Source organism: Rhamphochromis longiceps, linkage group LG14 (genome assembly GCF_057381845.1).
Source record: "Rhamphochromis longiceps isolate RC_006_pf linkage group LG14, R_longiceps_female_GT1.1, whole genome shotgun sequence".
In the NCBI taxonomy this organism is placed as follows: domain Eukaryota; kingdom Metazoa; phylum Chordata; class Actinopteri; order Cichliformes; family Cichlidae; genus Rhamphochromis; species Rhamphochromis longiceps.
The window spans coordinates 24,496,735-24,513,614 of record NC_140570.1 but is presented as its reverse complement, the minus strand read 5'-3'; the positions used below and the strand labels follow the sequence as shown (position 1 = coordinate 24,513,614).

The 16,880-nt window shown below is 40.6% G+C and overlaps 1 protein-coding gene across 1 annotated transcript in view; it reads left to right on the top strand.

The window, feature by feature from the left end:
- Positions 1–337: 337 nt before the first annotated feature.
- The window catches only part of LOC146654102 (uncharacterized), a 29,209-nt gene continuing 12,666 nt past the window's right edge, over positions 338–16,880 (top strand). Inside the window, exons 1-10 of the mRNA XM_085379962.1 lie at positions 338–374; positions 458–490; positions 1,702–1,744; positions 8,126–8,280; positions 8,881–9,015; positions 9,383–9,577; positions 12,115–12,306; positions 12,836–13,027; positions 13,670–13,861; positions 14,391–14,582. Of these exons, the coding sequence (XP_085236088.1) occupies positions 347–374; positions 458–490; positions 1,702–1,744; positions 8,126–8,280; positions 8,881–9,015; positions 9,383–9,577; positions 12,115–12,306; positions 12,836–13,027; positions 13,670–13,861; positions 14,391–14,582 (1,357 nt within the window). The 5' untranslated portion in view covers positions 338–346. The remainder of the gene's footprint in view (positions 375–457; positions 491–1,701; positions 1,745–8,125; positions 8,281–8,880; positions 9,016–9,382; positions 9,578–12,114; positions 12,307–12,835; positions 13,028–13,669; positions 13,862–14,390; positions 14,583–16,880) is intronic.

Here is a 16,880-nt window from a genome sequence, read left to right as displayed (position 1 = left end):
GCCAGGTTCCCCTAATAAATCTTCATCTCAGTGGGATCTATTTCAGGTATAGAAATCAGTGCACACCTGAGTGCGGTGTGTTTAAAATTGGAATCTATATTGTCTAGAGCAGCTGCATACTTTAACAACTGCATGTTACAAGTCTTTTATTGTTGCGGAGCTTCTTGGTTTGCATACCATGTTATCAAGCGCTCTGGTTGTGTGCCCCCGCTACCTTGACCCTCTGGTTATAAATGACATATTTTTAGGCGTTATTACGTGGGAGGTGGGGCTAATTAGACTATTTAGCCGCATATGTTTGCCTCTCAGACTCAATGGGAGACACATTCTCCTAAAAGGATTACAGATGTACCTGCTTCAGACTCTCGGGTTTGGTAGGATTTCGTACCTTTGCTGATATAGATATATTTGAGTATTTTAAGGCTGTATAATGATGGTTCTCCACCTGTTCTTTTAGCTTGGCTGATTTTTGGATTCTCTACTGATTGTGGTAAGTGATATTGATTTATTTATTAGTTCTTTTTGAGTTGTGAGGATCCGTGTATAGGGCCACTGGCTTGACACAACTAATAAGGTTCCGACTGCTGGTGCGCTGTTTGTGGAAGCTTTGAGAGAGAGAGAGAGAGAGAGAGAGAGAGAGAGAGAGAGAGAGAGAGAGAGAGAGAGAGAGAGAGACCGTGCGTCATAGGTAATAATGCTTGGAGGCAAGTTACTTTCTTCTCCACTTCCCACTGCCAGTATTATAAATAATAATAGCATAAATAATAATAGCATGCATATATATATATATATATATAGATAGATAGATAGATAGATAGATAGATAGATAGATAGATAGATAGATAGATAGATAGATAGATAGATAGATATGACGGGCAGAAAAGGGGGGGGGGGGTAATAAAGGGATAGCTTAAAAAGAAATGCACAATGTATCACCAACTGCCTCACCGCTATTAACAAACAAGCATGCAACACCTGGAACACAAACAAATCCACAGGTATATAAATCAGCTAACTTCTTGTGGTGTGTGTGTTGTTGTTTTTGGGGGTTTTTTCCCATCTTTTTTCATCTTCTAGTAATTTACTGTGGCGTTGTGGGAAAAAGAATGGGAAAGGTGATAGCATCAGATGCGTGATGTCCGGGCGTGGGCGGCAGACTGATTCATCCATTTGAAGACACCTCGGGGCAGTCTCGTGGGTTCTTCAGGGACGTCAGACTGTAGAATCATATATATATATCTTGTATAGTTAACGAGTGGTATGGGGAATATTATTGGAGCAAAAGGATTTGTTTGTGCTTCCCAAACATTTAGATCTGTGAGGTCAGTTGTGTGTGCGTTATCAACTCGGTGTGTGTTTTGCAAGAATATTTACAGAACTTCATAAATAGTTCAAAAGGTGCATAGGCATCTGCAAATATGAATTAAGAACCTCTCGTGCATGCAGACCTTTAAATGTAAATTCAAACTTGAGGGCGTATTATGAGTAAATGCCCGGGACAAATCTATAAACGCCTCCAGAGATGTTCAAATTCTTCGATTAAATCACTGAAAATAGAGACAACTGTTTTACCGTCAGTCTTTTTTTTTTAACCTGTGGTTCTTTACATTCTTTACCGTAGACAATCAAGATTCCTAATGCTATTCAATTTTAGTCCAAGTTTTTAGTAACTCATCATTTTCAATTTGTGCTTGCTGACAGTTTCTGCCGCAGGAGCAAAGGCAGCCTCCAGAAACGACTGTGGGTGAGTCACTGTTTCTTCACTCGCTTTGTGTTCTTTAATTTCTGGCCGCTGATCAAAGGTCAAGCGTTTGGTTATAGACTACAGAGAACTCATTGTATTGATAAGGCTCCTCGCAATTTTAGAGTTCGAACAATTGTGTTGATTACAGTCGAGGCAGAGTGGTTATGCGGTTGTGCAGATGATGTTTTTTGCGAGGGCGGCGGCAAAGATGAGTGCAGTGCCAAGGAATTCCGCAGTAAGTTGAATGAAATGGAACAGCGTGTCCCCAGGGGGCTGGGACTGGTGACTGGATCAGATTTCAGTCGACATGTGTGAAGGGAACCTAGGTGATAAGGAAGTGTTGGGCAGGTGTGATGATAAGGAGAGAAAATAAGTTGGTTTTGGATTCTGAACACATTTGACTGCGTGAGAGTGTGTGTGTGTGTGTGTGTGGGGGGGGGGGGGGGGACGCGAATACAGATTAAATACATGGTATGCAGAAGCAGACGGTGCAGTCTGAAAGTGAATGGGAGACTTCAAGGTGGTGTCAGGTCAAACTACATGGTGGTCTGCAGGATGATTTAAGAAATCAAGGATATGAAGCAAGAAAAGCAGAGGCAAGGGTCACATGGTGAAACTGGAAACAGAAGAACATAGAGTTCTCGGAGGATAAAGTACATCAAAGTATTTAAAGGGAGAGGTTGTCAAAGAAAAAAGTGTGATATTCAGGGAGATGAATGTCAACAGGCTGTGAGGAGGTTGAGGACACACATGCAGACACATAGATGCGAGAGTGAGGTTTAACAGTAGGCAAGCCGTTTATTAATACCTGAACATAAAAAAAGCAAGAGGCAAAATGGAAACTGAGGTTTAACTAACATAAACTGGGTGAACTAACCCAAAACACTGAACAGCAAACCCGGAGATGGACACAGAAACATGGAGAGAGAGAGGGAGCAAGTTTGTGTGACTAAGGCTAGAGATTGAAATGTACAATGAGTAAAGAGAGCCTGTTGAGAGGGTGGAGAGTATTCTGAAAAGCTCATGAGAGTCAAAAGTGGAAGGATGGAGGAGTGTTGAATCAGGAAGTGCAGGACATGAAAAACAGACACCACTGGGTTTTTGAACAGTTTTCACTCAAAGTCTGTCATCACTGTGAGTGCTGCTATAAAGTCAACTAAATAAAGTAAAAGGTATAACATTTATTTTAAAGCATATCCAGGCACTATGCATTACTGACAATGTATGAAAGGTGCTGCGCTGCAGTGGTTTGATCCATATCGTTTCCCTTCGGCAGTGTCATTAGAAGGCATAGCATACATTTTCACTGCTTTGCAGATGATACCCAACTTTGTCTATCCATGAAGCCAGATAACACACACCAATTACTTAAACTGCAGGAATGTCTTGAAGAGATAAAGACATGATTTCTAAATTCAGATAAAACTGACATTATTGTACTTGACCCCAAAAATCTTAGGCTATGTTCACACTGCAGGTGAAAGCGCATCAAATCCGATTTTTTTGACCCTATGCGACTCATATCCGATCATGGTATGACAGTGTGAACGGCACAAATCCGATACTTTCAAATCCAATCTGGGTCACTTTCGTATGTGATACTGAATCCGATACATATCCGATGTTTCAGAAAGCGACTGCTCTTTGAACGGTCAAGTAGCATTAAATCCGTCTTTTACGTCACTGACACAAGACAGACGCCAATTATCAGCTCCGGAGAAGACATCGCGAACGCTTCCTGGCCATCCGGTGAAACTCCTGGGAAGACAATGTTGGAGAAACGTTAACATTTTATTTGTACTGCATAGTCTGCAGACTCTTACAGAAATCTGCAACTATCCTTTGAAGCACCGCTCCTCTCTAAAACAGCAATAAGGATAATTATTTTGTTATCTACATTATTATGTAGATAACAAAATAACTTAAAGCAAAAATTGGGAAACGTGAAGTCGGAAGTCTTTATATTAAGGGCCATCAGTCAAACAATACTGTTGCTCTGGGTCTAAACAGAGCGCGTTGTGTGTGACGTCTTCTTTTGCGCATGCGGGCCGCTTTGAGCGTTCACACTAGAGCGCGTTTGCGGTCGCATTTTATTTGTAGTGTGAACGAGCAGACAAAAAAATCGGATTTGATCAAAAAATCGGAATTGAGCATCAAGACCTGCAGTGTGAACGTAGCCTTAGAAATATGGTGTCTGCCACAGTGAATAAATGGACTCAAGCGCAGGACTTTGTTGACCCTGAAGATGAACAGTTTATTTACAATGTCACCAGGTGCTATATACAAAGATGCAAGGGGAAAGGGGCTCCAGGGAATCCGGGGAGGGGGAAGGAAACACTCCACACTCCTGTTCGACCACACACGCTACTCGTAAACCACTTGCGCTCATGAACACACTCCAGGGATAAACAGGTCCAGGAAGATCTATATACAAGAGAGCACAGTTTCAAGCTAGGAAAGCACTAGAGACAAGAATAAACAGCAAAGAGCTGGGGCTACACTGACCTGTGTCGTGCAACGATCCAGCAATGACAAATACTGAGCTGTTGTCTTAAGTAGTAGCTGGAATGGAAGTATAACAAGCAGTGGGTGAGTGATTATTTGCAGGTTCGTAGGCCAGAAGCGGGAACTTGCAAGGAGTTCCACCCAGGCAGAGGAGAGGGAGGGAGAGAGAAACAAGAATATTAGAGTGATGCTGAAAAGCTAGTTCATGCATTTATCACTTCTAGGCTTGACTACTGTCATTCATTATTATCAACTTATCTTAACAACTCCCTGAAGTGCTTTCAATTGATCCAAAATGCTGCAGCAAGAGTACTGACAGGGACTAGAGAGAGCATATTTCTCCTATACTGGGTTATTTTCATTGGCTCCCTGTTTGATTCAGAATCTAATTCAGTAGTACCATATCACTCCAGTAGAGAAGACTGTAGGCTTACATGTGGATCCTGGAGTATTTAAAAGTACAGCATTTGAATAAAGTGAGTACACTCCTCACATTTTTGTAAATATTTTGTTATACCTTTTTATGGGACAAGATTGAAGATATGACACTTTGATACAATGTAAAGTAGTCAGTGTACAACTTGTCTAACAGTGTATTTAACAGTGTATATGCCTCTCTAAACAATTTAACACACAGCCATCATTGCCTAAACCACTGGCAACAAAAGTGTGGAGGGTCATCCTTTCGGTGCTCAGACAATACACCACACAGCATCAAATGGCTATTGTCCCAGAAGGAAGCTTCGTCTAAAGATAATGCACAGGAAAGCCCGCAAACAGTTTGTTGAAGACAAGCAGAATAAGGACCTGGATTACTTGTGGTCTGATGAGACCAAGATAACATTATTTGGTTCAGATAGTATCACGGCTGTGTGGTGGCAACTAGGTGAGGAGTACAAAGACAAGAGTGTCTTGCCTGCAGTCAAGCATGGTGGTGGGATGTCATTGTTTGGGGCTGCATGAGTGCTGCTGGCACTGGGGAGCTATAGTTAATTGAGGGAACCATGAATGTCAACATGTACTGTGACATACTGAAGCAGAGCATGATCCCCTCCCTTCAGAAACTGGGCCATAGGACAGTATTCCAACATGATAACAACCCCCAAAACACCTCCAAAAGACCGCTGCCTTGCTAAACGAACTTAGCAAGGTACTTAACTGGCCAAGCATTTCTCTAAAGCTTAAACTCTACTGAGCATCCGTGGGAAGTCCTCAAAGGGAAGATGGAGGATCAAAAGGTCTCTAACATCCACCAGCTCCAGTATGTCATCATGGACGAGTGGCACCCCGTGAAGCTCTAGTGAACTTCATCTCCAACAGAGTTAAGGCAGTGTTGGAAAATAATGGTGGCCACACAAAATATTGACACTTCGAGGACAGCTTGGACATTTTCACTTAGGGGTGTATTCACTTTTGTTGCCAGCAGTTTAGACATTAGTGGCTGTATGTTGAGTTATTTTTAGGTGACAGCAAATTTACACTGTTATACAAGCTGTACACTGACTACTTGATATTGTATCAAAGTGCCATATCTTCCATGTTGTCCCATGGAAAGATATATTTGTATATTTACAAAAATGTACTCATTTTTGTGAGATATTGTATAATGGGAGGCAGAGCCTCCAGCTTTCAGGCCCCTCTTCTGTGGAACACGCTTCCAGTTTGGATTCTGTAGACAGACTCCCTCTCTACCTTTAAGACTAAAAGGCAGGGAACTTAACTTTCCTTGACTTTTCCTTAAAACTTTCCTTTTTGAGGAAACATATAGTTAGGGCTGGTTCAGGTGACCCTGAATTCTCCCTTAGGCCATGTCCACACTAACACGTTTTCGTTTGAAAATGCATCCTTTTGCCTCCGTTTTGGTCTTCCGTCCACACAGAGAGTAAAGATTAATATCAGTTTGTACATGCTTCAGATAGCTTTTCTTCAAATTCTTTAATTCTCACTCGCTTTTGCAGCTTTGTACTTTTGTGTTACTCGCAGCAACAACTCCACCTCTTTGTTAGTCCATTTAAAAAATTCGCTGCTTATCCTCAACATTTTGCCGCGACGTTTCAAAGAGCCAGAAAGTAAATAAATGACTGACAGAAGTGAGGTAGGTTGAATCGTCTTGTGTTTCACGCATGTGCAGTACTGGAGCATTAGTGTTTTCGCCTGTTTCAATGTGGATGAATAACTCTGTGAAAACGAATGAAAACGATAGTGTGGAGTGTTTTCAGACTTATACATCATTTTCAAATTTATCCGGGCTAGTGTAGACATAGTCTTAGTTATGTCACAGTAGGTCTAAGCTGATGGGGGAGTCCCATGACGCACGGCGTGTTTATTCTTCACTGATATTTTTCACACACAATATTTGTCTGTACACTACTCTGCATTTAATCAGTGGGAAACTTTTCCCTCCCACTGTCACCAAAGCGCTTACTCACAGGGTGTCATATCATTGTTGGGTTTTCTTTATTTTCTCTTTATTATTGTAGGGTTTTTACCTTACAATGCAAAGTGCCTTGTGGTAAGTTAAGGTTGTGATTTGGCGCTATATAAATAAAATTGAATTGAATTGAACTTTTATTTATACTATAGGGAGGGCCATCTTTTTAAGCAGTAGTACAGTAAATTACCTTGTATATTGTATTTTACAATGACAAATAAATGAACCATGAACTTTGAATGGATTAGTAAGGAGGAAGAGAAGACAGCAATGAAGAGGCTGAAGAATGAAAGGTAGTTGGTTCAGATGGCGTACCTGTGGAGGAATGTGAGAAAAATAGAGAGGTATCCTTGTACTAACACTCTGAAAGCAATGTAAGCTTTGAGAGTATTGATGGAGTGCCAAGGTGCAACGAGAGGAAATGTGATACTGTATGAAGAAATCAGGAATTCCAGAGAAAGATATGAGGCTGATGAAGAAGATCTATGGAAACAGTGAGACAATGGTGTGTGGTAGGAGTGACAGGTTCATGGTGGAAGTGGGATGAATGTCAGGTGTGATTTGGGACAGAAGAATAGCAGCAAGAGTGAAAGGGAAGGTTTACAAAATGGTAGTGAGACCCACTATGATGTGGTGCCTAGAAAAGGAGACAGTGGCACCTAAAAGAACACAGGAGGTTGACATCCAGGAGGCAGAGTTAATGGAAAATGGTAAATGGACTGATACTTCTATAGTGCCTTTCTACTCAATATGACCACCTAAGGCACTTTCTACTACAAGATGATGGGGTAGTCTGTTTCACATCTTCAAAGAATCAGTTGAGAATACATAAACCTTTTTGTTTTTAATCATTAAGCTTTAAATTGTAAAATGTCCTGTAAGCTATAATGGAAATAACTAAGGATAAACTGCCTTATTAGAAGAGTGAGGAAGATGTATGGTAAAGGGGCATGGGTCAGATTCAAACCTGGGCTCCTAGCCATACATCAAGTGGTCACCTGCTCATCCCAGGGAGCTAAACCAGTACCCATGAGCTTCTACATTTAACCCAGTTGGAAAGATGTGATGGAAGACATACTAAGACAAGTTAATGTAAAAAAAATTCTGAGAAACTTCGACTTTGAGCTGGGATTTTAAGAAGTACCTTCCAGTTTTTGACATTTGGAGTAGAGGGAGGTTTTAAAATGTCCTATATTCAGATAAATTTTATGTCAGCACAGCAAGGGTGGAGGTGTTAAAAATACTATAAACAGCTTATGGGTATGCTCCTGTTGCTACATTTTAGTGTATTTTCATAGTTGTCCAATAGAGGGCATTAGTACAAAGGTTAAAGGGAGTAGTCTCTCTAGGTTTGACGGTGTAAAACAGCAATTTTCTGTATGCACTGTTAAGTCTATGGAATTTACTGTCATTGATAATAGGCTTTGGTTATCTGTGCTTTTCAGAAAAGACTGCAATGGGACAAAGTATGACACACAAGAAGCTGCTTGCTGTGGAAACAAACTTTACCCAGGGGCGAGTCTGTCTTGTTGTGGAAAGGAACCTTACAATCCTGAAAAAGCAACCTGTTGCAAAGTACAAGACGGAAACACTCTCAGAGGTAACGAACTTGAAATCTAGCTAAACTGAAACTGAAATTTTGACTTTGTAACTGGCCAATAAAGAAAAGCACCTGAAGAGCACCTAAATTAAAAATCTTAATAGAAAATAAGTTAAAGAGCACAAAAACTCTTAACCACCTTTCTGGCTTTATGAAGCAGTTGAATTGTACCGCTTTAGACTAAAATTTGTTTTTAATACAGAATTTAATTGACTGAATAAATTGGAAGTTGACTGTATACACCCCCTACTCTGGTAAAAAAAAAAAAAAAGTCATGGCAGATACTGTAATAAGAAAATCATTACCCAGTTATGGATAGCTATGTTTGAACTTTTTGGGTGCTTGTTGTTGTTATTGTAAATTAGCATGCTTTTTGTCAGAGCGCAAATGAACAGAAAAAGAACAATAAAGTAATGATGGGAAGTCTGGATTCATTGCACACATCTGTATGTGTTCATCTGCTATCACTAAGTCAGATGTTTCCATTTATTCAGAGGTATTGCAACATTTCTTTTTTTGAACAACTGTGGGCCATTTAACACTTAACATGACACTTTCAGCTGTTACACTGCTTCTAGTGTTTGTGTCTTTATTATACAGCCAATGTTACTCATGGTCTGAGTGAAAAGGTGTCCAACTGCTGTGGGCTGAAGCCCTACAACCCTGTCAATGAAATATGCTGTCAATCAACCATCACTGCAAAACCTGGACTAATGGCTGAATGTTGCGGTAAAGGTGAGCAGACACACTGATGAAAAACATCACATTAAGCATATATTATATAATTAAAAGGCAAAATTCGAAGACAGACAGTGTTACAAACAAAAAACAGGACTTCTTGAGAGTTGTGATTTTCTACTGCAAAATGTACTTATTTTATGTAAGTAAGGAGAAATAGTGGAAACAAAAGAAGATGGATTTGTGGTTCTAGATGTTCATTTGAACATACGGTAATGTTGTGTAGAAGGATCCCTCATTCTTCAGTAGAACAAATATACAAGTGGAAAAAATATAATCAGCATCGGCAGAATGTTGCAGAGGCTTATCAGCTTAGTTATGGTTGAGGCCAAAGAGTTAAGAATCTCCATGGTATTCTCCACAGAGGCTTTTGCCAAGGACAAGCAATTGTGTTGCGGTGCAAGTGATAATAAGAAGATTCTGGTGAGAAATTCCAGTTTCCACCGGTGCTGCGGGCACAACCAGTATGATAACAGGACTCAGTGCTGCTGTGAGAATGAAGGTGTTCTGGAGGTACAACCGAAGGATTCATCTTGCTGTGACAAGAGCTCCACTACAGGTAACTCATTACTTTGTACATTTACATGTCAACTGTGGGTGACTCATTAGTTTGTACAGCCAAAGGAGTTTGCAAAGAAAAGCGTCTGGACTTCTTTAAGTTACTTGAAGACGTTTCACCTCTCATCCGAGAAGCTTCTTCAGTTCTAAGGTCAAATATTGGAGAGTCCCAGATATAAACCTAGTGGGAGTTTCCCCCCACAGAGGGACAAAAGGACCCCCTGATGATCCTCTAATCGCCTGAGCCAAGGTGTGAAACTGGGTGTGGGTCCCAATCAGCCAGAGTTTCGGGTGAGTTCATTGTGAAACCTGGCCCCACCTTATCATGCGAATTCCTGAGGTCAGATGGCTCAGGATGTGAGTGGGCGTTAAGTGCGTCTGGGAAGGGAACTCAAAACTGGATTATAGATGGCAGACAGTTGGTGTCGTAAACCCCCGCCTCTGTTCAAAGATGGTCGCTCACAGTGGACATAAATGGCTTCTTTCACTCCTCTTTCAAACCATCTGTCCTCTCTGTCCAAAATGTGAACGTTAGCATCCTCGAAAGAGTGACCTTTGTCCTTAAGATGCAGATGGACTGCTGAGTCTTGTCCTGTGGAGGTGGCTCTTCTATGTTGTGCCATGCGCTTGTGAAGTGGCTGTTTGGTCTCTCCAATGTAGAGGCCGGTGTATCAGAAAAACTCAGGAGGGTTTTCTCCAAGCATGACATCCCGGTGTATTTCAGACCCAGCAACACGCTCAGACAAAAACTGGTTCACCCGAAAGACAAAACGCCAAAACACAGACTTAACAATGTGGTGTATGCTGTACAGTGCAGCGAGAAATGCCCAGACCTCTACATTGGAGAGACCAAACAGCCACTTCACAAGCGCATTACAGACTAACTAATAAACCTGCCACATTTGTGTGTATTTTTCTCCCTTAATTCAGAACTCTATAAATGGTAAATGGCCTGTATTTATATAGCGCTTTACTAGTCCCTAAGGACCCCAAAGCGCTTTACATATCCAGTCATCCACCCATTCACACACACTGGTGATGGCAAGCTACATTGTAGCCACAGCCACCCTGGGGCGCACTGACAGAGGCGAGGCTGCCGGACACTGGCGCCACCGGGCCCTCTGACCACCACCAGTAGGCATGGGGGGAAGTGTCTTGCCCAAGGACACAACGACCGAGACTGTCCAAGCCGGGGCTCGAACGGGCAACCTTCCGATTACAAGGCGAACTCCCAACTCTTGAGCCACAATCGCCCCACAAGCGATACCATATTTTATAAAAGATCTGCCATGTCTACAGTGCTGTTGATCCTCCAATAGTTGTCATATAGCAATCCAATAAAATCCAGACTCATAACTGGAGGTGATGACTTTGTCATTTCCTCTACAGCTTTCCATAGTTGCCTCAACAAACCAAAGCAACTATAGTGTCAGATAGCTGTTGTTTTTTTTTTACAAACGTCCACAGAATATTGTTTAAACTGAACTAGAGCTAATCATAAGATAATCATTTTACAGTGAAAAGCAGTATTGCAGGATATACTGTACGAGAAACACAAACACAAAGCTAAACATGAATTAACTATGACTGAAGTATAAGTCTTACAGTTTTTAGTATCTGATTCGTTTTCACAGGAGTGCATAATGTAGGAATTCTGCATTGTGGTCCGAATGATAATAAGAAGAGTCTGGTGAGGAATTCCACTTTCCACCGGTGCTGCGGTCACCACCAGTATGACAACAGGACTCAGTGCTGCTGTGTGAATGAAGGTGTTCTGGAGGTACAACCGAAGGATTCATCTTGCTGTGACAAGAGCTCCACTACAGGTAACTCATTACTTTGTACATTTACATGTCAACTGTGGGTAACTCATTACTTCATACACTTACATGTCAACTGTGGGTAACTCATTACTTCATACACTTACATGTCAACTGTGGGTAACTCATTACTTCGTACACTTACATGTCAACTGTGTGTGACGAATCCAGTAACAACAGTTCCATTTTTTTTTTCATATTGTACATATGAGTCTTAATGCACATCAGACTGTGGTGAGAAATGTATTTGATTGAGTAAACATCATAGAATTACAGACTAACTAATAAACCTGCCACATTTGTGTGTATTTTTCTCCCTTAATTCAAAACTCTGTACAAGCGATACCATATTTTATAAAAGATCTGCCATGTCTACAGTGCTGTTGATCCTCCAATAGTTGTCATATAGCAATCCAATAAAATCCAGACTCATAACTGGAGGTGATGACTTTGTCATTTCCTCTACAGCTTTCCATAGTTGCCTCAACAAACCAAAGCAACTATAGTGTCAGATAGCTGTTTTGTTTTGTTTTTTACAAACGTCCACAGAATATTGTTTAAACTGAACTAGAGCTAATCATAAGATAATCATTTTACAGTGAAAAGCAGTATTGCAGGATATACTGTACGAGAAACACATAAACACAAAGCTAAACATGAATTAACTATGACTGAAGTATAAGTCTTACAGTTTTTAGTATCTGATTCGTTTTCACAGGAGTGCATAATGTAGGAATTCTGCATTGTGGTCCGAATGATAATAAGAAGAGTCTGGTGAAGAATTCCACTTTCCACCAGTGCTGCGGTCACAACCAGTATGACAACAGGACTCAGTGCTGCTGTGTGAATGAAGGTGTTCTGGAGGTACAACCGAAGGATTCATCTTGCTGTGAAAAGAGCTCCACTACAGGTAACTCATTACTTTGTACACTTACATGCAAGCTGTGTGTGACGAATCCAATAAAAACAGTTGCACTTGTTGTCATATTGTACATATGAGTCTTAATGCACATCAGACTTTGGTGAGAAATGTATTTGATTGAGTAAACATCATAGAATTAAATACTAATTAATAAACTTGCCTTTAAAAAAGATCTGCCATGTCTACAGTGTTGTTGCTCCTCCAATAGTTGTCTTACAGCAATCCAATAAAATCCAGACTCATTACTGGAGGTGATGACTTTGTTGTTGCCTCTACAGCTTTCCACAATTGCTTCAACAAACCCAACCAACTACGCTGTCAGTTAGCTGTTTTTCTCAAACCTCCACATAATATTATTTAAAATGAGAGAGCTAATCATAAGATAATCATTTTACTGTGAAAAGCAGCATTGCAATTATTATTTTTACGGTTTTCTCGTACAGTATAAGCTAAACATGAATTAGCTATGACTGAAGTATAAGTCTTACAGTTTTTAGTATCTGATTTTTTTTCACAGGAGTGCAAAATGTGGGAATTCTGCATTGTGGTCCGAATGATAATAAGAAGAGTCTGGTGAGGAATTCCACTTTCCACCGGTGCTGCGGTCACCACCAGTATGACAACAGGACTCAGTGCTGCTGTGAGAATGAAGGTGTTCTGGAGGTACAACCGAAGCATTCATCTTGCTGTGACAAGAGCTCCACTACAGGTAACTCATTACTTTGTACATTTACATGTCAACTGTGGGTAACTCATTACTTCGTACACTTACATGCCAGCTGTGTGTGACGAATCCAGTAACAACAGTTCCATTTTTTTTTTTCATATTGTACATATGAGTCTTAATGCACATCAGACTGTGGTGAGAAATGTATTTGATTGAGTAAACATCATAGAATTACAGACTAACTAATAAACCTGCCACATTTGTGTGTATTTTTCTCCCTTAATTCAAAACTCTGTACAAGCGATACCATATTTTATAAAAGATCTGCCATGTCTACAGTGCTGTTGATCCTCCAATAGTTGTCATATAGCAATCCAATAAAATCCAGACTCATAACTGGAGGTGATGACTTTGTCATTTCCTCTACAGCTTTCCATAGTTGCCTCAACAAACCAAAGCAACTATAGTGTCAGATAGCTGTTTTGTTTTGTTTTGTTTTTTACAAACGTCCACAGAATATTGTTTAAACTGAACTAGAGCTAATCATAAGATAATCATTTTACAGTGAAAAGCAGTATTGCAGGATATACTGTACGAGAAACACATAAACACAAAGCTAAACATGAATTAACTATGACTGAAGTATAAGTCTTACAGTTTTTAGTATCTGATTCGTTTTCACAGGAGTGCATAATGTAGGAATTCTGCATTGTGGTCCGAATGATAATAAGAAGAGTCTGGTGAAGAATTCCACTTTCCACCAGTGCTGCGGTCACCACCAGTATGACAACAGGACTCAGTGCTGCTGTGTGAATGAAGGTGTTCTGGAGGTACAACCGAAGGATTCATCTTGCTGTGACAAGAGCTCCACTACAGGTAACTCATTACTTTGTACACTTACATGCAAGCTGTGTGTGACGAATCCAATAAAAACAGTTGCACTTGTTGTCATATTGTACATATGAGTCTTAATGCACATCAGACTTTGGTGAGAAATGTATTTGATTGAGTAAACATCATGGAATTAAATACTAATTAATAAACTTGCCTTTAAAAAAGATCTGCCATGTCTACAGTGTTGTTGCTCCTCCAATAGTTGTCTTACAGCAATCCAATAAAATCCAGACTCATTACTGGAGGTGATGACTTTGTTGTTGCCTCTACAGCTTTCCACAATTGCTTCAACAAACCCAACCAACTACGCTGTCAGTTAGCTGTTTTTCTCAAACCTCCACATAATATTATTTAAAATGAGAGAGCTAATCATAAGATAATCATTTTACTGTGAAAAGCAGCATTGCAATTATTATTTTTACGGTTTTCTCGTACAGTATAAGCTAAACATGAATTAGCTATGACTGAAGTATAAGTCTTACAGTTTTTAGTATCTGATTTTTTTTCACAGGAGTGCAAAATGTGGGAATTCTGCATTGTGGTCCGAATGATAATAAGAAGAGTCTGGTGAGGAATTCCACTTTCCACCGGTGCTGCGGTCACCACCAGTATGACAACAGGACTCAGTGCTGCTGTGAGAATGAAGGTGTTCTGGAGGTACAACCGAAGCATTCATCTTGCTGTGACAAGAGCTCCACTACAGGTAACTCATTACTTTGTACATTTACATGTCAACTGTGGGTAACTCATTACTTCATACACTTACATGTCAACTGTGGGTGACTCATTACTTCGTACACTTACATGCCAGCTGTGTGTGACGAATCCAATAACAACAGATTTATTTTTTATTTCATATTGTACATGTAGGTTTCCTTCGAATGGAGCCTTAGCTTGACGCTCCGCTTAGTCCCTCTTTCCATATCCAAAAAAAACAAAAAAACAAAAAACAGTCCTTGATAGTTTTTTCAATATTTACTTCAAAAGTCCAAACAGGTACACAGCAACAGAATTCCAAATTACGAAAACTTATAAAGCTCAATTCAAAATGGATGAAGAGAGATTGCGAGGTCAAAATACCATGTGGCTCCACTCTCCTCTCGCCCAACTTCCTGTTTTTTCTGCACTATCAAAATAAAAGCATACATTTCAAATTAAACTGCATGTAGGCTTCTACATTACCGGCCCCTAATTGTTATCAATGTCTTTGAAACAATTACTCCAAAATCTTTAACTTAAATGAAAAGGTCTATGGCTACATTACTTAACTGAACTTCAACTATCTTAAAGAAATCTTCTTTCACTTTCCTCCCCTCAGAGGAAACTAGTTCTTGACTTTCGAAGAGTGCATCAATTATCTTCAGCTTCTTGCAAAAGGCACAGCTTTGTAACTGGTCGGCCAAGCTCATTGGTCTTGGTCTTTACTTTCACCTGACGCACCAGACCTTTCTGGTCTGGAAAGGTCTCTACGATTCTTCCTAGTGGCCATGAATTTCTGGGTGCTGTGTCATCTACGATCAGCACAACATCACCAACATGGAAATTTCTCTTAGGTGTAGTCCATCGTTGACGCTCTTGGAGCTGCATGAGGTATTCCTTGCACCAGCGTTTCCAAAAAATGTCTGCAAGATATTGGATTTGTCTCCACCTGCGATTTACATACTGGGCATCCTTGTTGAAGATTCCTGGGGGTAATTCTGGCTTAACCTTCAGCAACAGGAGATGGTTGGGTGTTAAAGCCTCCAGGTCATTGGGATCTGAAGATTCCTTTGTAATAGGCCTGCTGTTCATAATAGCCTCAGCTTCACACAGCAAGGTGTGGAGAACTTCTTCATCCAACAGTTGTTCTTTTACTGTGATGTTCAAAATTTTTCTCACTGAGCGGATGAGTCTCTCCCAGCTTCCTCCATGGTGAGATCCTGCTGGTGGATTAAAATGCCATTGGATCCCCATTTGCTGCAATGATTTTATGATCATACTGGAGTTCCATTCTTTAATTGCTTTCTTTAACTCACTGTTAGCTGATCGGAAGTTGGTTCCATTATCTGAGTACATCTCTTTAACTTGTCCTCTTCTGGCAAGGAATCTTCTGATGGCATTGAGACACGCATCAGTGTCAAGTGAAGATGCAACCTCCAGATGTACAGCTCGTGTGGTAAGACATGTGAAAATGACACCATATCTCTTTACTTGACTTCTTCCCCTTTTTACCAGGAATGGACCAAAGTAGTCAACACCTACTTTGGTGAATGGAGGGTCATCAGGCAGGATCCTGCATTTTGGTAAATCTGCGATTATTTGTTTGCCAGCACTTCCGTGTAGCCTTTTACAGGTAACACATTTTGACAAGAACCTTCTAATGGCTCCATTTGCTCTAGGGATCCAAAATTTTTGACGCAGATGAGCCAACATGTGATTCCGTCTGGCGTGAGCTGTAACATCATGGGTATGTCTTAACACAAGCTGTGTGATATGTGAGTCCTTTGGCAAGATGACTTGCTGCTTAGCATCATCTGGCATTGCTGCTCGACTCAACCTTCCTCCAACTCTTATGACTCCATCTTGCAGTACTGGAGTCAACTTGTAGAGAGAGCCTTTTTTCTTCACCCTTTGATGTTCTTTCAGCATTGCCAAGTCCTGTTCAAAACTTTGCTTCTGACAGTACTTCACAATTTCCATTTCTGCTTCAGACAAATCGTCACAGGTTAGATTTTTTCCCTTGAAAGCTTTCTTGAATTGGCTCATCCTGATTTCCTCACTCATTGTGCTTGCTTCCTTTCTCTTTGCTATTAATTCCTTAAGCAAACTCTTCAGTTTCATGAACCAGGCTACAGCACGCTTTAGCTTTGTCCAAGATGAGTAGTGATTCATCAGCTGGTCTACTGAGTCTTTGAGCCCTTGCATCTGAATGACATGTGTCTGAGCTTCTCTTTTGACCTCTAAGTCATCAAAATCCAGCATTCTGGGATCTGGATTCTTCGGCCACTGATCTTCTGAGCAG